Raw genomic sequence first — 21627 nt, forward strand, 5'->3', positions numbered from 1 at the left:
ATTTAGTGGTAGCCCTACTTATTTTTTAAGTAGGGGCATTAAAAAAAAAAAGAACTCTAGAAGTACTAAGTTGAACCATATGATGTCACCATTTTTTTTTGTACATTAAAAAATTTGAACATTGGAAATTTCATATGGCTCCATCAAAAAAAAAAGGGAGGTTCATTAATTCAATGCCAACAACAAAAACCTGAAGACATGCTAACATTTTGTGGTTTCAAAAGGGCGTTTACTTCTGTGGAAGAGTGTTATTGAAGCAGAAACAGGATTTTTAATATTCTATGCTACATTTATGCTTCAAGTCTTACAAAGCTGTGGCTAGTCAGTATTCACTTAAATAAGACTAAAAATAAAAATTTCCATTTATTACCACACCTTTTTCTTTTTGTCTCACCTATGATATCCTTCCCTAATAGAACTTTATTCCCAGTAGATTTTCCCATCCCTCTTGCTGGATCCCTGAAACCAGCTATTAATGGTAAAACTTCAAGCACGTAGTCCTTCTGTGCCCACACATACACCCCACTTGTCAATCTATTATTCACCGGTTTTCTCCTACTCACTCCAGCCCTTCTCTACTGCTCTTCTTTCTTCCAACCTTGGCACATTGAGAGTCCCATCTGTCCATGTCAGGTTCCCTCCACCCCTTTCCTTTTAATACACCAGTGACCTAATCTCTTCTGCATAGAATGTGGCGATTCTTGTAGGTCTCTTTGCCTTTCCCATGTAGCTGTTGTTTTTAACAATGCATGCCAGATTTTGTCATGTTATTTTCCACTTTTGCCATATGTAGATTTTGGTGGCTGTCTCAAAACCAATTTTACCTATAAGACTTCATAAACAGAATCTGAATTGTATAAGCTAGGCTAAGTGTACATACCTCCGATGTAAATATCAGAATAAAGGTACACATCTATACTAAGTATGTTTCTACGTGGATTGCTATTTTCTTTTGGTACACAAAACACAATGCTTGCTATGGCAGCATTTCAGAGGTCCTTCTTACAAAAAATAGAAAAGAAAACAGCAACTTTCCGGGCTCAGGAAGATGAGCACAGGGTCTCAGTGAACTCCCTCACGCTGTTAAATATGAGGGAAGTAATTTAGAACAGGAAGGGGAGCTCAAAGTGCCTTCGACATTTTTTGATGATGGGAAGTTTCAGAACAGTGCAGGTACATTTCTGACTTTGATTCTACTGAGTGTAATCATTTTTCACCTTTGATTTTTTAGCAGTTGTAGAATGCATTTAGCGATGTCACTGGCAGATAGACAAACATAATATTTGATACTCCATTGTTCTGATCAACCCAGCAAAACCAACCACTCTGCATTTACTTACCTTGAATTTGCTATTTCCACTTTGGTTCTGGCCATGGCAGCTGCCCTTTGGGCGCCTTCAATTGCTCTGTCCACCTTCTCCCTAGTTTTTGTATGTCTTATTGGTATAAGCTGCTTCCTTATCCCACGGACCAGAATATTATTTTTGTATTTTCCCTCTTCTTTGGAGCCGTCAGGAAACACGGTACAGCCATATCCATGCCTCTTGTTATTTGCCCACTCCCCTTCATACTTCATGCCATTGGAGCGCTCGCTAACGCCGAAGCCGTTGCGCTTGTCGTTCTTCCACTCGCCCATGTAGGTTTCCGTGGTGGTGGCGTCCACGTGGTCTTCCACCGGGCAAAAATCACAATCTACATCGCCAAAGCTGATCGTGGAGTTGGCATCGCTGGAACTAATTCTGCTCATGGCCGCGTCGCTGCGGACAGAGCTGCGCTTGCTCGAGATGGAAGACTTGGATTCGGACTTGCGAAGTTTCATGCTTCCAAGAAGGGAGCCCCTCCGGAAGAGGCCGCCCTTCTTCTTGCCCGCTAGCTCAGCGTCTGCGTGGAAGTTGAGCACGAAACCGCCGCGGGTGCCGGCCGGGCTGTCGGCGGCGGCTGCGGCGTCGTGGAGCACGCTGCCATTGCTCTGCTCGCTGCGCAGCGAGGCCAGCGAGGTACGCAGCGGTGAGCGGATCACCGTGGCCATGCCGTAGGGCACGCTCTGGCGCACGCCGTAGCCATGCCGCATGCCTCCGGCCCACTGGCCCTGGTAGGTACCTTGGAGAGACCGCAAGAAAGCACCGTGAGTCGGGGGCAGAGCTGCACCGTCACCTGCACCATCCAGCGCACACTGGCGCAGGCCTGCCCAAGGTCAAATCTGACCCATTTCCAAGTCAACCCTGGGGGATACTTTGCATCCACTTGTGAATCCCCGCCCTGTAATTTTGGGTGTAAGGCTTTAATGTCATTGCACAGAATTTTCTAGTAGTCAGATAATTTTTGCTTTTCATTAAAATTTTATGCAAGTATTTCAGAGGAAAACCACTACTTTCTAATACAAAAAGTGAACACTGGGAAACAACATTCTCCTCTGAAATTAATGCATCAAAAATTCCTCTTGGGAAGAAGACAAGGAAACAGTAGAAGATGAAATGAATTCTATTTGTAAATTTTATTCTAATATTACTAATTTAGCTGGAAAACTGTAAAAAATGACTTTTAGGTCTATGTCAGTATAACATTCCAAGAAGTATACAGGCTTAAATCGGAATACTTGGGACACAGTCATCAAATGAACGTCTTAAATTTTCTGCTACATTCAGCATCTCTTTTTTTAGTGTAGAGAAAACTGTTGAATATTCAGGATTATCATTTGAATTTGGGTGAACCTTTTTGAGCTAAGAGAGAATCGACAACCACAATATATATTATGAATACAGTGAATTATGAAAAAAATGAGTAATTTAACATTTTTGTGCTTCTAAGTGAAAAGGCCAAAGCTTTGTGCCATATCATTTGCCAAATCTCTGCATCCTCTATGGATTTCCCTAGCTGCCACTGCATTGTGAATCACACCACAGACTAGAAGCACCCTGAGGGCAGGAATTACTTCATATGAGAACACAAAATTCTCACGTGTCCTCTGGTCTGTGTTTGTGGATGGAGGGTGTTTGATGACTATGTTGACGGTAAAAAGCTATGGTGGCTAAAAAGTATACCCTTTACTCTTGGAGAAACTGATGTAAGGCCAGATGAAATCTTCTACTGTTACCATTTTGGACTTCATCTCAGAGGAAAGGTATATTTGACACTATCTATTAAAATGTTGATACCAGATGACTCTGTCAACAAATATTATGCTTTTTCATGATAGTCTGTCATCTAGAGCATTTGTAGTGAATTTTTTGCTACTAAATAAATAAGCAAAGACATTAAAAAATAACCTGGTACAGGTTTTAAAATAATCTTAGGAGGAAATGAATGTTAAATTAGGGAATTTAGAAGTTTCTTTTCAAAATCAATTTCCTTTAATTAAGGGTAAATTTTAATTTACAGTATCCCTCAAAAGAAGCTATCTGGAAAATTTAAAATGTAATTACTTCTGTGTTATTCATAACAATTCACAATGTCATAGAAAACAAATAATGATTAGTCTGTCTTGACCTCTTTCCATTTCTGATTATATAGATCTACCCTGCAGTCACTTTGCATTTTATATTTCCATGCACAGATTTCCATTGCATGGCACATATTCATTTTCAAAACACCGAGCAAAAATGCTAGTGGTTTTATATAACTGTGTTAACAATGACTGGTTATTTCATTGCACTTAAAAGTTAAAACCATAATGACTCCCAAGTCAACGGTTTTGACCAATTTCAAGACTACCTTCTCTTTTTGTTCATTCTGGCATATGTGACACAGGCAATAGTAGATATACAATGAAATACTAAGTGGGTCTGGTACTGTAAATGTCATATTCTGGGTAGATGTGAAGTCTTAACTTGACATCTATGAACTTCTGAGGAGGTGGGTGGCCCACAGTTTTCTCTGAAAGATTAACTCAAGAGGATAAGATAGTCATGTAAAACATTTCAGGCTAAGAAGCTTCCTATTGAATACTGGCCATCTCCAAATACCGCCATCTTAACAGGAATGGGAATGGAATTATTAGGAAATTTTGACTTTGACTTTTCCTTTGCCTATACAGGTAAAATTTAAATTCTAGGATGAAAGTTTCACAATCTGGCTTGAAGATACTAAAATAAACCACCTTATTTTAAATATTTTGTTGGTTAAAAGAATGCTATAATCACATCCTCCTAACTTTTGTCTATAGTGACAAGTTAATTTTGCTAGAACAATTTGCAGAGATGCTGTTTGATATCAATAAGTATCTGCACTTTTAAAACACAGCCATACCATCTTGGTAAATGTTTAACACTGATGGAAAATTAACAGCTAGTTTCTTTAAACTGTTATCTCCAAAAATAAGACTAGTACAGTATTTAGAATTTCCAAAAAAGTATGGCTTGAAAATCCAAGCTGTTTAAGGCAACAGCAATAATTAGAAAGTTTAAGTCTCTGCTTAACTGTCAAATAGGGAAGGGGGGGACAAGAGCATTGGCCACATTCCTCTCCTATTTTGTTAAATCACAGTATATGAAAGAATTCCTCCACAGAATTGCTAGAAACCAATTTGCAGTCAAACTGTTAGCAGTTCATCTGAAATTTAAAATAGGTTTAGTTTAGTCAATGAACCTAGAATAAAAAAGGGCCTATTTCTTTATGAAGCAGGTGGGTTCCAACTTCTCCCTGCTGCTCAAATAAAGTTCTAATTAGTTCCTCTTGATTCCTAAAATGTAGATGCATATTTCACAAGTATAAAAATTACTTTTACCAGTTTTAAACTGTGTTCATTTGGGAGCTAATTTTTTAGATTTAGTCATTTTAACTACACAATCTTGTAGTGGAAGGCATCCAGTTTAGGAGTTTCAGTCAAATTTGCACTGCACTATGCCAAACTTCACTTTATATGCTCCGAATGGGTATGTGCAAGTATGCATCTAGTTAACAAAACGTTGTGTTTTCCCAGATATTTTCAATAGTTTTATGACAAGTGAAAAAACAAAGTACAGATCAGAATTAGCACAAAAAATTCTGGGCACCTAGACTTGGATTTCATGAGTATGATACTAACTTATTGTTAATATTCAGGGGGTTTCTATTTCAGCAACACGTAATACACACATCACTAATAAAATAAGTGATACGTCTCACATGGAATTACTGCTTCCTTCCTCCTCCAGTTTAATGTCACCACAAAAAAACTCGGAATCAGATTTTCCCTGAATCTGATACAGGGTGTACAGGGATGGACATGTGGCGATGGGGAGAGTGCAAACAAAAACAAGCTAACTCCTTAGTGAGAACAGCAGAAAACAAGCTAATTTTTTAGTGATATTCCTATTTTGGCCAAAACCTTTGTATGAAATAAGTTACAGCAATAAACTTGCTTTAGACTCCCTTTTTATGATTGAGAACTTTCTAATGAAATAGTTACATATGAGACAGTAGAAAATCCATTAGCATAGAGTAGACATTCAGTAGTGATTTTTAAGGTTTTTCTTCCTAACTGTAGCATATTAGATTTTTTTTTTTGGTAGAAGAAAACCACAGTACCACCCAGGATGATGCCAAGTTTTAAGTTTTTTTAAAAGTTTATTTTAAAACTGAAGGCAGATTATTCATAAAATCATTCTGGAGACTTATTTGGGTTTCTACGACATGTACACAGACAGCCTCTACTGTGCTATATATATTTTGATTACTAGGTATAATGAATACTCTAAACCAAGAAAGTGTGTTTAATGAATAGTATCTTTAAAAGGAGACTATTTTTAACCTTCCAAAACTGAAGAGAACCATCCCTGGCCTTCTTAAAAGATTATTAAATAATGCACACATTTAAAACAATAAATTTTGCCTTCTACTTTTGAGCATGGAATTTAGTTATATAGTAGAGCTGGGGCCTCCAACAAAATCCAGTCACAAACTGACATATTTACAGCGCTGTCAACCAGGTACTTTATGCCCATTCAGAACATTTAAGGGTCCCAATTAACTACTGTGAAACTCGGGACTCAGCCCCACATAAAACTATTAGAGAACGTTTTTTTCTTTTAATCCATGAGAACCATATGCTTAATTTATACTGTAGGATGAAAAGATGTCCTTTTTAGCAAGTTCTACCATTCTGCCATTTTGCATTTGAAACACGGCCCAAGTGTTCTGACTAAGTGAAGTGTACAAATTGTGTAAGCTTTTATATAAGCAATGGTATAAATGGGGTTGCAGTGGGCTGGAGAAACTTTTAATTGCATCCCTTTAATATCCTCCAACTCTGAGCTGCTTAATTCCAAAAAGTGATGTCGCCTCCTACAACCCTTTTCAACTAAATATGAGTATGTTTATCAGGAAATGCACTTTGCTAAAGCATAAGCTATTCATGAATATCTTTCTCAGCGTATTACACAAGGAAATTCATCAGGTTTTGACACCTGTTTCAATAATGTATACTTTTCCTAATAAAAGAGGAACTTCTGTCCTGGTATATACACAATCTCTTTGGCAAATATTGTTAAATATTAAAATAAGGTGATCTTTGTTCACAGCCAGGAATACTGGCTTAGGTCACACATAATGCAAATTATTGTTTCAGTATTGCCATTCTCAGGAGTAGTAGCTGCTAACTTAGCAGCTATAGGAACACATCTGCTAATTGTATTTTTTAAAATGTAGACTTCATTACCCATTTCTAAAATATCTTCCTAGTAATTTGTCCAAGATCTCCAGGTCAGCAAAGACTGCTACTCTTTTAAGACCAATACTTTAAGAAACGGAATGAAAACTAGGAACTCACACACTCTGAACTCCACCTGCATCAGGTGGCCTTTCTGCTCCCATAACTAGGACGTTTCCAAATGCACCCCCAAATAAGGTACAATTCCCCAACATCCTAGTTACGGGGTTCTGGCTTCTATCTTTAGGCTACTAGAGGACCAGACGCGAAATACGACTCCACGTGAAACCAATCCGGGGAGCGGTCAGCACGGACCGCCAGCCTCACCCGCTCAGGGTGTTCGCTCTAACTCCACGGGAGTGGCGATTTCAAACCCGGCCGGGAGAGGGAGGGATCAGGAACGTAATGTGACGGGCTCAAGTGACAGCGTCCTCTCTCCAGCCCAACCCTCCCGGGCGGCGCTCCCTCCCGGTGGCAGCGCAGCGCTGGCGCCGGCCAGGTACATTCACGCCTAGCTCCCCTGAGTGTGGATACACGGCCCGCTCCAAGAACGGGGTCAGATCCAGCCCTCGCGCCCCAGTCCGGTCCCAGCGCCCTCTCTGGGAAAGGCGGGCGCGGGCGCGGGGGTGGGAGGCGCCCCCAGGTGTTTTGGCGGGTTTCCGGACACGTGCGCCCGGCGTCCTCCCCGCTTCCCGCAGCCGGGGCAGAGCCCACCGCACCAGCTCGCGGAGCAGCCGAGCCGCCCGTTACGCCGCTCACCTCCGTCCCCGTAGGTCTCCACGCCGTACCCGTCTTGCAGCCCGTTACTCCAGGTACCCTCGTAGCGAGCAGGGGTGCACAGGCTCTGCCGGACCCCGTAGCGCCCCTTGAAACCATGTGACCACTCCCCCCGGTACATCCACTTGCCCTTCGTCTCCACCCCCAGCCCGTGCCGCTTGCCCTGCGCCCAGTAGCCCTGGTAGGTGTTGCCGCTGGGCCAGGTGTAGCCTCCGACCACCTCGAAGCCGTGCGACCAGGAGCCCGAGTACTCGCCCTGGCCCTTGGGCCCCGTGCAGATGCCATGCCCGTGCGCCTTGCCCTCCTCCCAGCCGCCGCAGTAGGTGCCGCCATCGTCGAAGTCGAACCTTCCGCCCGTCATTCGGGGGGCAGCCCCGGCGCGCTCCCCGCAGGGGCACGGACGCGGGCAGTGCTGGGCACGGCAGGGTGTAGCTCGGGGGTGGGGGCCCGGCGGGCGAGCTCACGACAGCGCCCTGGGCAGCTCGCGCTGCCGCTCGGCTCCAGTCCGACGCCGCCCCCGTCCTCCCTCCTCTTTTGCCGCCGCCACCGCCGCCTTCCTCCTCCTCCTCCTCCTTCGCCGCCGCCGACTCGGCCAGCGCCGCGCGCGAGAGGACAGCCCAGGCTCCCGAGCGGACCTTCAGCTGCTCCCGCCCGCCCACGTGAGCCGGGCACCGCCCCGCGCCCGCCCCTCGTCCCCTCCCCGGGCGCCGAGGCCCGGCCCCGCGGCGCTCCCGCCCCACCGGGCCCTGCCCCCAGCCCCGGGAGCCGCCGCTTCCTCGGCAGGCGGGCGCGCGCGGGGACCGGCTGGCGCGCATGTGTTCGCGCAGTGGGATGCCGGTGGGAGGGCGAGTGTACCCGGGGACGCACGAGAATCCCTGCCTGGAGATGAAGGCGCGGCTGCCTGTGTGGGGGCCGCTCGCGGGCGCAGGAGCCCCCGGTGTTTGTGTTTGGGGTTTTTCAATGTGGTTAAGCTCCTGTGAGTGCGGCCACGTGTGTGTTGAGGGAAAACTCATTGTATGCGTGTTTGTCTGCATGGGGTTTGTAGTTGCATTGTTTTCAGCATTCCAACTTGTGTACTGTTGCATTTGTCATGCTCAGCTGTCATCGTGAATTAATATCGCCTAGATATATGTATGCATGTGATGTAAATCTGCGGCAGCCTAGATATAATTGTGCAGAGTGTTCTTTTACACCTACCCGTTTCAAAGCACACGTGTTTGCATTTATTTAATGAAGACACTGAGGGTGAGCAGTACAGTTTGAAAAAGTACAGAATATATTGGTTAGTTTTTTATTAATAGTGATGAAGAGGATGTTTTCAATCGGCCTTTGCAGTGGTACAGGATATTCCTTTTACATTAGAGCCTGCCCCCTCTCGTGCCTCGTTTGTGCTTCTTAACAGCGTTAGAGATTCTTGAGCCTGGAGCTGTGTGCCCAACAGGTAGACGGCTCGGTCTGTGTACATTGTATAAGTGTCTGGAATGCACACCTCTCCACTGGTATCCACTGTTTAAGAAAGTAAATAGAAGTTTGCAAGGAGGAATATGGTAAGTAAAGCACTGCTCTAAACTTGCAAAGAAACTGTGACCTACAAAACCAGGGACAGATGTCAGCTGGTCTACTTTCTAGCTACAACACTGCTTTGTCGAATTCACTTTAGGCAACTCTTCTAAACTTTTAAACCTCCATTTCACCATCTTCTGAATGGGACTAACAAGATTTGCCTTTCTCTTTCTATATTTGGTAATAACTGAGTATATTGTGGCTGCAGTGCCAAACCAAAAATTAGAGATTTGGTAATAGGCAAGTTGGATCAGCGTTGCCTCTGGTGAGAGAAAGCATTATTCTCCACCTCACCCTCAAAATACCCACGGGAGAAACTTCTCCCACTTTCACAGCCTAGGGTCTTAGTTTGGCCTCTCAAGGAAACTGATTTGAAGTGTATTCCTGCTATTTCTTAGGCTGAGAGGCCTTTGGGTGACTATGCGAGCATCAGAAGCTGCCAAAGGTTCTCTCACTAAGTATTTGATAATCAGATATAGATATAAGGACAGGTGTCAGGAAGACAGCCTGGGAAAAAGTAGACTAAACTGCACAGAAAAGGAACTGAAATTGACCTTGATTGCCTCTCTCTCAGGACGAGAGCCGACCTTTCCTACTTATCTGGCTGAAAGACTGAAAGAAAAATCTCAGTTTATGCAGAACCAAATCACCAAAGAGAATTAGAAGCCCTCATCCATGGCACTGCCCGCAGAGTTGCCAGGAATAGTGCTTACCCTAGTGGCCTGAAATAATTATGCATCTCTCGAAGCATCTTGTCCTGGACTGGGGATTGATTTAGGCCGCTGGGAAGATGAGGGCCAGGGCTTTGCGGCTGAGCCATAATTCCATTTCCCTGTTATGGGATACACCAGAATCAGGAGCTAATGTAGAAAGATGCATTCCCATATATTTTGAGGTTCTGTATGATATGAGAAAAAGTGTGGTTGCTCAAGCCAATATTTTGAATGGGGGAGTCTCTTTCTAAACTAGACTTCTTCACAGAGTGGGCTTTGTCCCTTTGCCTTTTTTTTTTTTTTTTGGACCCACCCAGTGTGTTAGGGCCCATATATGTTCTTTAAGGGGATAAATTTTGGAAACCTTTATCTCTTTATTACTCTTCCTAATTAGTTGTCATGCAAATGAGGGATTTTCTGGAACATATAGCACAAACCAAGTTTCTGGCTTCTGTAATGGATATCTAGTCCATTTGTGGTGGGAGGTGCACACACATCTGGGTTGAATATGAAGATTTGGGGAGGAAAAAAGACATGGCCATTTATTGCTTACTCTTTTCCTGTGGCTATCCCTAATAGATGCCTTGCAAAGAACCTTAATTAAAAGTGAGACTTTACCACTAGGTATGTATGATTAAATTTTAACTAATCTTAATCCTAGCCTAGCTCTGATGTTGACTTTCTTTATGAAAGAAAGTATTTTTGGTAAATTACTAAACAATTTTTGGCAAATAACCATATAAACCATGCTTCCATTTACCAGCTGCCATCACAATGGAATGTTTACCCAGTCACGAAGACGTATGTGTTAGTGTAAGTGTTCAGGGTCAATGGTAACGGTTGGAGAAGACGGGGAGAGAATACTAGGAAGAGGAAGAGATGCTGAGAGTGATGGCATAGCAGATAGTAGACAGTGGAATAATGTTGCAGTTTAATAGTCAGGGTTAGTAATGTCCTTATTTTCCCTCTCCCTCTGAACCTTTGCCCTGGATAAGGGGGAGTTGAATTTAGCTTTAAGAAGGGATTAGTAAGAAGAGAATGTGAATGTTGGTTTGACAGGTGGAATGGGGGAGGCCATGAAAATCCAGGGGCCAGCAACTACCCTATAGTTTGTTTTCCTCCATGTTAAAAACCTAGTTATTATATATTTCCATTCTAAAAAATTTTATAACATATTGTAAGCTATTTTGAGTGTGACTATGACCAGTTAACAACATATTAGTAAGGATGTTTTGCTGGAATTTAATGATGTCTTTTAAAAAATGAAGGTGTACTTAAAAATTTATTGGTGACTTTATTTTATTTACATAGTAGATTAATTATTGGCTGGACGAGGTGGCTCATGCCTGTAATCCCAGCACTTTGGGAGGCTGAGGCGGGAGGATCATTTAAGCCCAAGAGTTTGAGACTAGCCTGGGCAAAATAGGAAGACCCCATCTCTAAAAGAAAAAACAAAAAAAACAAAAAAACCCCGACTGATTATTGAGAGTTTTTAATAAAAAATTTACAAATGACAAAAAGCTAATCTGTAGGTGTTTATTGTCTAAAAACCATGATTCAAAGTGTGTAGAAAAACACATACAATTAAAATCACTTGATATATAAGTCAAAAAGTATTACCATCTTGATTTATACAATCAAATAATCAAAAATTGAATATTTGCAATAAAGAATTTACAAACATTCAAGAAATTTGTCCGTGATAAATATAAAAATTAAGAAATATGGTCAGAAACTTTGCAGGCAGTGTGAAATCAGAAGAGGAAGAGAATTCCAAAATTAATGGTCTTCAAATCTTTTATGGCAACTACTGTATGACAGACACCATACTAAGCTTTTTTTACAGGTATGAATTCATTTAAATCTCATAGTTGTAGATGATTTGTACTAGTCATACAACCATTTCACAGAAGGAGAAAATAAGGTTTAGCACATTCATAGGTACAGAATTATTCAAGGTAGAAATGGTTGAGGTGGGATTCAAACCCAGGTCTGTGTGACTTTAGAGGAGGTTCTTTATTCCTGTTCTTGATTGGAGAGAGGATGAGAACACATTGAGAGCTTTCAAATGCTTGGCAGAGAACAACAAGGTGCAGTAAAGGTGACTTTTATTTCTTATTTTTTTAGATTAGCTGCCTGGGTGAATGATAATGTTGCTGTCTAGATTTTTTTTTTTTAAAGGAGGAAGGAGAGTAAATTATGGGGGCTGGGGAAGATATATTTATTTAGGAGACAATGATCCAGAAGTATACCCCAGAGATGATCAGTAGGCAATTCAGTAGGAGAGGTCAAAAATTAAAAATAAGTAGGTTGATAAGTAAATAATGCCCATTTTTCTTCTTCCTCTGACAGCCGTTGTTCAGTAACATCCCCTTCTGAGACTTGCACTATTCACTCAGGCCTGGGACATAGCCTGGACTTGACTTTGATCCAGCAAGTAAGGTCCAGTAAGGCCAACTCTCTGGAATTTGAGAGTATAGGTCCAGCTGAAAATTGCAAACTGGGATTTTACAATTCCACTCTGACGGCGTTCCCTCATCGCCACTCTCACTGAACACTCCATTGGTTCTCATCAAAGTCCTCCATGCTACATAGCACAACTTTTCCCAGGCAGATTCCTGATATTTATCACCATCCTGGAGCCCATCTCCACTGCAGCTTTCTCCTGCTGAGCAGAGGACACTGTCTTCTGTCTCACAGAGGAAGAAGGAGCTAGGAACACTTGCACCTTTCCTCTCTTCAAAAACTTTACACAGGTTCCCATTTTCTTCCTCTTCCCATTCACCTGCCTCCAAGAGGAAAAGATAGCCTTTTTCCTCCCCAAATTCTAGGTCAGTTCCTTCTCTCTCTGTCTGTCTTTCTCTTTCTCTCTTTTTTGAGATGGAGTCTCGCTGTGTTGCCCAGGCTGGAGTGGAGTGGTGCAGTCTTGGCTCACCACAACCTCTGCCTCCTGGGATCAAGCAATTCTCCTGCCTCAGTCTCCTGAGTAGCTGGAATGATAGGTGTGTGCCACCACAACTGGCTAATTTTTGTATTTTTAGTAGAGACGGGGTTTCACCATGTTGGCCAGGCTGGTCTCGAACTCCTGACCTCAAGCAATCCACGCGTCTTGGCCTCCCAACCTTCTCTCTTTTAAATATGTTTTAATTTCTTCTCTTTCAGCCAACAAACAAGCTCTTGTGTTTTCCATATTAAAACAGTCCTAATTTGCTGGTCTACCATCTCCTTAAGTCCTCTATGTCTTTTCTTGAAACTGCAGATCTTGAGAGAGTGTATTCTGGTCTTTATGTCCCTGCCTCCAATTTACGTGCTACTTGATTTGGATTCTGTTCTCACCGGTCTAGTGAAGCTTTTCTAGCCATTAGGGACCTTCTGTTTGACAGATATGATGGCATATCCTCAGTTCCTATCCTGCTAGTGGCAGCAGTGAATTTTATACTTGGGAGCACTCATCTCCTCGGCTTCTATGATGCCCATATTCATGCTTCTCTTCTCCCTCTTCATCTCCCACCACTTCAGCTGTGTCATTCTCTGTGTATTTTTCATCTTCTTATCCCTTTCTAGTCTCCTTAACTTTATGCTATCTGTTGTTTTCCAACTATTAGCCTTATGGTACCAGAATTTTGTATAATTGCTGGATATTTGTTGGCTTATCTTGTATAACTAGGCAATCCTGCCCTAGAAGCCAAGAGTCTGATTTAGAAATAGTCTAATTCTGATCTAAAAACACCAGCTGAGCCTATTTAACTCTCAAGGGCAATGCTTTGGTTTCTTCTCATGATGTGTCCCTTGTGGCCCTCTGCCTCCTCTTCCTAATGGGGAAAGCTCCACATAGACCTGGACACCATCCATGTCCAATGATGAGGCTCACAGAGGGTTTCAGGAAAGTTCTAACAATAAAAAAGGTAACCTCAGATGAAAGGGAGACTTGAAAGAGTGGTAACTTGAAGACAGAGTGGATTGCAGGTCTGTATTAGAGGTGTAGTGCCTGAACCAAACCACAAAATGTGTACGTATATGTATGTATATGTGTGCATATGTTTATTCATCTTATATATGTGTACATGGTTACTATCTTAGGTATGGAGACATAGAGAAGTAAGGCTCGGCCTTTGCACTTAAGGATATAAAATATCTCTAAAGAGACAGGAGATGAAAAAGAAAAATAATAAAAATACAAGGGAGATAACTACAAGTAGCCAATAAGTGCCAAGTATCATGAGAGTTCAGAGGACAGAGTGATTTAATGGATTGCTATGGTTGAAACAATTTTCAGTAATCATTGGCATGTTGTTTAACTTTATGGATATAGTAAAGGCATACCCTTCTAGATATTTAAAATGCAATGATCTTCTTGAATTAAGAGGCACCCTACCAAGGGAAGGAATGAAGGGAATGAAGGTTTACCACTCTTTCAAGTCTCTCTTTCAATCTGTGATTGTAAGAACAGAAGAGACTTCCTGAAAAAGAAATCCCAGGCATCCGAGGAGACATGGCGATGAGTTCATCTCTCATCCTACATTTAAAATCACAATGCTTTGTTCTGAAACTATGGCTGAAAGGCAACTCAGTATTTGAAATTGCACGACTTGGAGATAGCAAGGGAATCTAAAAGCATTTTGAAGAGTGTCAGTATTGAGATGTTGTTAAAAGTTGTAAAAATTGATGAGATAACCTTTTCATAAAGCAGTTGCATAAAGAAGGGAGGTACACAATATTGTTGAAAGCAAAGGAGTAAGTAGCTACTAAATGACTCATAGCTGAAGGAAAGAAAAAGGAAATCAATTATTAGACAGTAAAAGAAATGTAAATTATAATTGAGGAGTGAATGGTTCCAAGAGCTCAGGAATGGGATTTGAAACAATAGCCAATAATAGAAGAGGCTTTCCTCTAACTGAATGACAAGGGGAGGATGTGGTATCTTTGCCAAGAGTTGCAGTACCAATCTGCATATCAGCTCAGCATGCACACCTCAAAGCCCTTGTAGGCCATTCTTCAGATACTGATTGCATTCCAAATAAAGCTTAAATTCCTCTTCCTTTCCTTCATCCCACTCTAGCATTTTTGTCATCTCTTGCATTTTACATCATTTTCATGTGGCAAGCACTTTTTAAAGCTTACAGAGACATCAGAACACCCAAAGAGTGGCTGTGGAGGCTCACTGCTTAGATCTCCCTTCAAGAGAACCTACAGTTTGGAGGGTACTTGGCAAAGAGACTCCAGCTGCCACAGCTTCACATCTCCTGTGGGTTTTGCATCAAGGCCACTGCCCCTGACAACCCCTCCAAGTTAAGGGTAAATTGATGCATCTTGCATCCTCTGCTACAAAAAGGAAGCAGAACACCCGGTAGGCCTACTCTTTGGTTCTGGAAGCAACACACGCACACTTAGACACTACTTCAGCTTATGTGCTAGGTGACACAGAAGGGAGGCCACCAGCTTTGAGAGGGCTCAGACCAGGAAGGGGTTTTTCTAGAGGCTCAGGTTGTGATGCAAGCAGGCCTGCCTCTTGGGCCATATGATCAGGCAGATCCTATGGTGTTGGAGGTATCAGTGGTGAGAAAAGATATATGAAGATTATGGCAAGCCCCTGTGGAAGAATCACAGTTGCAAGTCTATGGGGATCTAAAGCAAGGATCTATATCATCTGCAACAGGCAATCTTACATCTTTTGAGAATCAGTTTACTTGAAAGTTACTTGGCCTTGGTAGTAAAGGAGTGCTTGACCATGGGAAAAAGTGCCTGTTCATTCAGAATTTCCCATTATGAGCTTGAGTCCTCTTGACTCAAGTCTTGACAGACCCAGAAGCAATCTTTTGTGAGTTGGGACTGGGATCCCCAGGAGCAAGCTGAGGGGGACCAGAGGACATGAAAAGCTGCAAGAACAGGTTGCCCTTTCTTGAGGGCTGTGTGGGACAGACCCTCATGTCCCCCACCTGGGTTCCACTGGTTCACTTCTCTGAGCAGATTGGGGTTTCAAATAACTAGCTGAAGGGGGAGGAAAAACCTGTATCTGGTTTACGGTTGGATGAGCTCAGTATGTGGATGTAGCTGAAAATGAATGGAGGCTGCATTACATCTACACTCAGGAGTGGTCTTGAACATCTGTAGACCGGGAAAATCTTTCCAGTGGGCAGAACTGTGAATGTTGAACCAGTCATGTATTTTGTGTGGAAGGGAAAGTGGCCCCAGGTGGGAATATTTATATAGATTTCTGAGCAGTGGCTAACAGCCTTGCCTGGTCAGAGGCTGGACAGAGAAGGATTGGAAGACTGAAAACATGGAGGTCTAGGCTAGAGACATGTGGATGAACATATGGGAATGGACACAAAGTGGAAGAGGCACTGAAAACCCAAGTAGATGACAGGACTCAGACAGTTAATGTCAGCCTTCCTCAACAGACATCCCAGATCTGGAGCAAGGGGCACATGAGCTTAGTTGCCTCAGTGGCAGAGATGGAGGTTATACCTGGGCCCAAGAGCAGGGACTGCTGCTTATTGAGGTCGGTTTAACTACGCCTAGAAGAGCCAGTGGTTCATCCTTACTAAGGATAGACGTTCTGGGTATGGATTTACCTTTCCGCCCCACAGAGCCTCAGCCTGTACCAGCACTGTCCAGTGGCTTATAGAATACCTGATTCACAAGCGTGGGATTTCACACATAAACTCCAACCAGGGGACCCACTTCACCGTGAAGGAGGTGCCACAACGAGCCCTGATTGTGGGGTCCGCTTCATCTTAGACACTGTATTACTGCTTACCTCTGTAATATTTCAGGGGCTAACCTCATAGAATAATGGAATGGTCTCCTAAAGGTACAGCTATAATTCTAGTTTGCTGGTAATAATCTGCAAAGATGGAGTGGCATTTTTTGGGGTGTGGTATATGCACAGAATCAGATTTCTCTATGACACTATCTCTAATAGGGAGGACATAGAAGCCTAGGAACTAAGAGGTAGAAGCAATAGTACCTCACTTATTATCACATCCAGTGTCTTTCCTATCGCTGCATCTCTGGACTCTGCAGGGTTCCCAGAGGGGAAGCACTCTTGCCAGGGGACAAAGCAGAGCTGCAAACTATGGCTCCTGCCTGGCAGATCCAGGGATTGTGCCCAGGGATCAGCAGGTAAGAAGAGGAATCACCATATTGGCAGGAATGATTGACTTTGATGAGCAGAAGGAGGCTTTTATATAACGGGGACAGAAAAGAATATGTGCAGACCCAGGTGATCCATTTAGGTGCTTCCTGGGACTCTATGGATCCCTTGTATCCATGGATGCAGTCATGTGGCAACCCTGGTCTGAGAAAGGTATGACTTACAAGGGGTTCAGACCTTCCAGAAATGAAGGATTAGGTTATACCACTAGGTAAGCCACTAGAACCTACTTATGTGATAGCTGATGGTGAGGAGAATGAAGTAAAGAAAAGGGAGAAGATGAGAACCATTTTTAGCCACAAGGCTAACTTCAGAAACAGGGACTGCTATTTGTCCCATTAACTTCCCTTATCAGAGCTTCCCTTCAGGAAGAAAGGCCCCCAGGAACTGCCCCCAGATACATATGAAGACAATCTCTGCGGTGCAAGGGGAGATTGTGGTGGTCATAGATGTGCACCACTCAGATCTTCCTTCAGGAGAACTTGCTGTGAGAGAAGAGGTTGGTGAACAGCCTGTAGCTGCTGCACCTTTGAATTCCAATAGCATTCATGCTGAGGCCACACTGTCTAAGCTGTTTCTAGCCAATAACCAAGCACAGTGGGATTCCAGGAACTGGGTCATTCCTTCTCAACACAGACCTCCTCTGATGGGTGAGATTTCCTGTGCTCCCCACTGACCTGGCTAAAACCTTTTAAGGGCTACACTGCAGTCTGAGCCTTTTCTACACAATTCTTCCTTCCCTGCTTTCCTTTCATGGGTTTCCCGCCTACTCCTGCTTCCTGTGGTCTTTATCCTGCATGTATGTCTGATTCTATCCTGGAATCTGCTTCTTGGAGACCTTGAACTGTTACACCCGGTGGTCTTTAAAGAACACACAGCTAACACACACATGCACACATACACACTTACATTTACAGGTGGTTCTTGGTCAGAGGGAGATGGAAAGTCTAAATCACAACTTACTAAACTGAGTTTAAAATCAGATTTCCTGGTTCTTAAAAAAGAATGGGGAAGCTTTCTATGTACTGATATGGAAAATCCCCAAGATCTATTAGATAGAAAAGAAAGCAAGATATTGAACAATGTATGTAGTACGCTATAGTTTGCTGTATTTGTACATATGTAAAAACCTGTAAAGATACAAATAAAAATCAAGGGGGTAAGAGTAGGAAAGCTTCGCTGAAGAGCAATTTGAAACTTGAAATTATAGTACTTATTAATAATTAAATTGAAATGTCAGTCTTCAGCATCTTAGCATTTTATTATTTTAGTTATTTGAAAATTCCATTCTGTATATGTAACTGAATAGAACCGCCGTTAGGCAGATGATGCAATAGCCTGTGTAAAGCAATAAATGGACTTGATAAATTTTAGGACCCTCCAAAACTTACCATCTGAAATGGGAAAAGACTGCCTGGGTAATACAGATGGTATGAGTGATTTCCGACTCACCAACTGATTGAATAATTCATAGACTGTCTCCCTGTCTGTGACAGAAGTGGACATTTAGAAACCTCCAGCTGTGTCAGCCCTGCCATATTGGTTGTTCTGAAAGTTTTGCTATTTCTAGAAAGAAGTATGCACCATCATTTCCTTCAATGTAACAGCCTATGCTAAATCATGCCTTGTTTCCACACCTCAGATCCATACTAAATGTTCCTTTAGGGCTGATAACTTCATCAAAGCAAAGGTGAGAATCCTTTGGTGAGCATTTTCAAAAGATGCTTGTGTAGGTTCTGCTCTCCTCTAGCAAAATGACAGAGTGGCCCCATCTTATATATTCTGAGAGCTTTCCTAACAATCCTAATGTACTTATCTGATGGAGAATCATTATCATAGGGTGATTTCCAAAACTCCCCTGCTGACAGTCACCGAGGGGAACTTATTAAATACAGATGCTCTTTGACATACTATGGGATTGTGTCCTGATAAACCCATCATAAATTGAAAATATTGTAAGGCAAAAGTGTACTTAATACACCTAACCTACTGAATATCATAGCTGAGCCTTGCCTGCTTAAAAGGTCTCAGAACACTTACATTAGCTTACAGTTGGACAAAATCATCTAACACAAAGCCTATTTTATAATAAAGTATTGAATATCTCATGTAATTTATTGAATACTGTATTGAAAGTGAAAACCAGAATGACTGTGTTGGTACATGAAGTATGGTTTCTATTGAATGCATATTGCTTTCACACCATCATAAAGTCAAAAAAATCCTGAGTAGGGGACTGTCTGTATACACATGCCCAGGTCACCAATGCCAAGCCCACGGAATCAGATGAATTCTGATTCCGTGGGCTTGGCATTGAGGTTCAGGAATCTGTGTTTTCAGGAAATACACTGAGTGCTCTTCAGGGAAACATTGTTATAGGGTAATCCTCTCCTGTGGACTACCTTAGATTCTTTAAGCTAGTCAAATAAGTTCAAAGTTGTCTAACACTAGTGATCCCAACATGACTTTATTTTTTTTCACATGAATTATCTCTCAAAGTGCTTTCATAGTTATAAAGAATATCCTTCTCCTTGTCATTTTAAAACCAAAATTCAAAGGTACTATATAATAGCATGTCTTCTAAGGATAAGTGTACAATGGATAGTTGACATTTACAAAACAAAACCAGCCATTATGAGGTGGCCTTGAAACCAAGACCTTAACAAAACCCTGATAACTAGGCCAAACCAGTGGGTGGACTTGTAAGTTGTCTTCTCTTGTCCAACATCTGGAGACTGAACTCAGGAGGTGCTGTCTAGGGACCACTGGTCTTGGGAAGTCTGTCTCTTTCATCCACCTAGGAGAAGTAGTGGGGCTCAGTATCTGGGATAAGTGAGCCCCAAAGAGCTCTGCTTTTAGGCGATGACACAGTAAAGTACTCCCTGCCCCAGCCCTTTGTGGTTTCCAGCCACTTTAGAATGGCTGGAACCCTTGATTGAGCTGGCGAGTTTCATATGGCCCTGGACTAGCTGGACATTGTGGCAACTGGGCACATTGGCCTGTCCCTGTTTCTGAGTATCAGCATCTGGATTAGCTGGATTTCCTGTCTACCACTCCTGGGGGTTAAGAGCAATGTTGAGACAGGAGGGGTATAGGGTTGAACACACAGGAAGAGAGTATGTTCAAGTGATCCTGGGACCACCTACTTCAGATTTTTTTCAAGATGCTCTTTATTGTTGGATGAAAAAAACCAAATTTTTCTTTTCTACTACTACAAGCATGTGATGACTGCTGAATCATATATATCCCAAGAACTACTCTGTCCAAGCAGTAGTGGAATTTTGCTTACAAAATACAGCTTTTGAGGTCATTTTCATACTGACTATGGTGTATATTTTGTCTCTGATTAATGTCTGAGGAGGATCATCTTCAAATGCTGTTTCAGTTTATGATTCTTCCTCTCAAAGGCCACAGGTTACTTATTCTCAAAATGTATTGTTCTTTTAGATTGTTCCATGTTAACATAATTCATTAATTAAAATATTTAAAAATGTTAGAAAAGGTCTTTTCCACTCCTTACAGCTATTTCAGTGACGTGAATATCATCTTCAAGATTTCCTTTTTTCATTTACTGAATATATATGTAGCAAGTACCTTCTAAATAGAGTGCTTTGTAATGGGTATAAGGTCGTTAACTCCCTGCCCTCAGGGAATTTACAGTCCACTGAAAGGATAGATATTAAATCAATATATCATTGCCAATTGTTGTGCTACAGAAGAAAAAGTAGTGCTATAAAAAAGAATAGCAAGGGATACTTTGAGTTAGATTGCAAGATCAGGGAAGGCCTCCCCATCCATCCCTGCACCCACCTACCCATCCATCCATTCATTTGTCCATTCATCCACCATTTATTCATCTATCTGCCTGCCTACCCATGCATCCATCCATCCAACCATCCATCTACAGTCTATTTGTCCATTCACCCACCCATCCATCTGTCTATCCATTTATCCACTATCCACCCACCCGTTCATCCATACATCATCCATCCATCCATCCATCCACCTACCCACTCACCCATCCATCCATCACTCATCCATCCATCCACCCACCCATTCATCCATCCATCATCCACCCACCCACTCACCCATTCATCCACCCACCATCTATCCACTCATTCATCCATCCATCCATGCATCTACCATCTATTCATTCACCCATTTATCTACCCACCTTTTCATCCTTCATCCATCATCCACCCATCATCTATCCATCCACTATCCACCCATCTACACACCCATCCCTCTATCTGGTTGCCTTCCGCCCATCCACCCATCCATCCATCCATCCATCCACCCATCCACCCATCCATTCTTCCAATAGATATTGCTCAGATGCTTCTCTAAGAAAGTGACATTTAAGCCGAGCTCTGGAGGATGAGTAGGAGACAGCCAGAAAAGTAAGTAGTTCAACTGGAGAAGAGGAAATAATTATGAAAAGAGTGTGGCACAATGAGTGTGGCACATTGAAGGGACTGAGAAGGCTCATTGAGCAAAGGAGAGGATCTTGGTGAGAGATGATGGTGGGGAGGAAGGCAGGGACCAGGGCCTGTTTGTGATCTTACTCTAAGAGTTCAGTAAGAAGCAATGACTGTTTAGTCACCCCTCCCATAGCTGAGGTTGGGCAGAGAAAGCAAAATAGGCAGAAGTGTAGTATTAGAAAATACAAAAAGGTTGTTAAATTCTAGCCCTCCCTATTGGTTCTGATACGTATCCTGAAGCAAGATGTGACCCCTCTACTATAGAACAGTGTTTATTTTTAAACTTGAGAAATCCAGGAATAACTTTTGAAA

General features: G+C 42.5%; 2 protein-coding genes across 5 annotated transcripts in view; one reads left to right on the forward strand and one right to left on the reverse strand.

The window, feature by feature from the left end:
* The window catches only part of JPH1 (junctophilin 1), an 85686-nt gene extending 77891 nt beyond the window's left edge, over positions 1–7795 (reverse strand). For all 4 annotated transcript variants that reach the window (XM_016959584.4, XM_016959582.4, XM_016959583.4 and 1 more), the window contains exons 1-2: positions 7385–7795; positions 1341–2100 (exon numbers count right to left, since the gene is read on the reverse strand). In XM_016959584.4, coding sequence (XP_016815073.1) covers positions 1341–2100; positions 7385–7763 — 1139 coding nt within the window. In that variant the 5' untranslated portion in view covers positions 7764–7795. The remainder of the gene's footprint in view (positions 1–1340; positions 2101–7384) is intronic.
* A 188-nt stretch (positions 7796–7983) lies between these two features.
* Positions 7984–21627, forward strand: part of GDAP1 (ganglioside induced differentiation associated protein 1) — a 172975-nt gene continuing 159331 nt past the window's right edge. The window contains exon 1 of the mRNA XM_054656831.2: positions 7984–8061. The gene's annotated coding sequence lies outside the window, so the exon portion shown is untranslated. The remainder of the gene's footprint in view (positions 8062–21627) is intronic.

The sequence above is a fragment of the Pan troglodytes genome, chromosome 7 (genome assembly GCF_028858775.2).
Source record: "Pan troglodytes isolate AG18354 chromosome 7, NHGRI_mPanTro3-v2.0_pri, whole genome shotgun sequence".
Taxonomy (NCBI): domain Eukaryota; kingdom Metazoa; phylum Chordata; class Mammalia; order Primates; family Hominidae; genus Pan; species Pan troglodytes.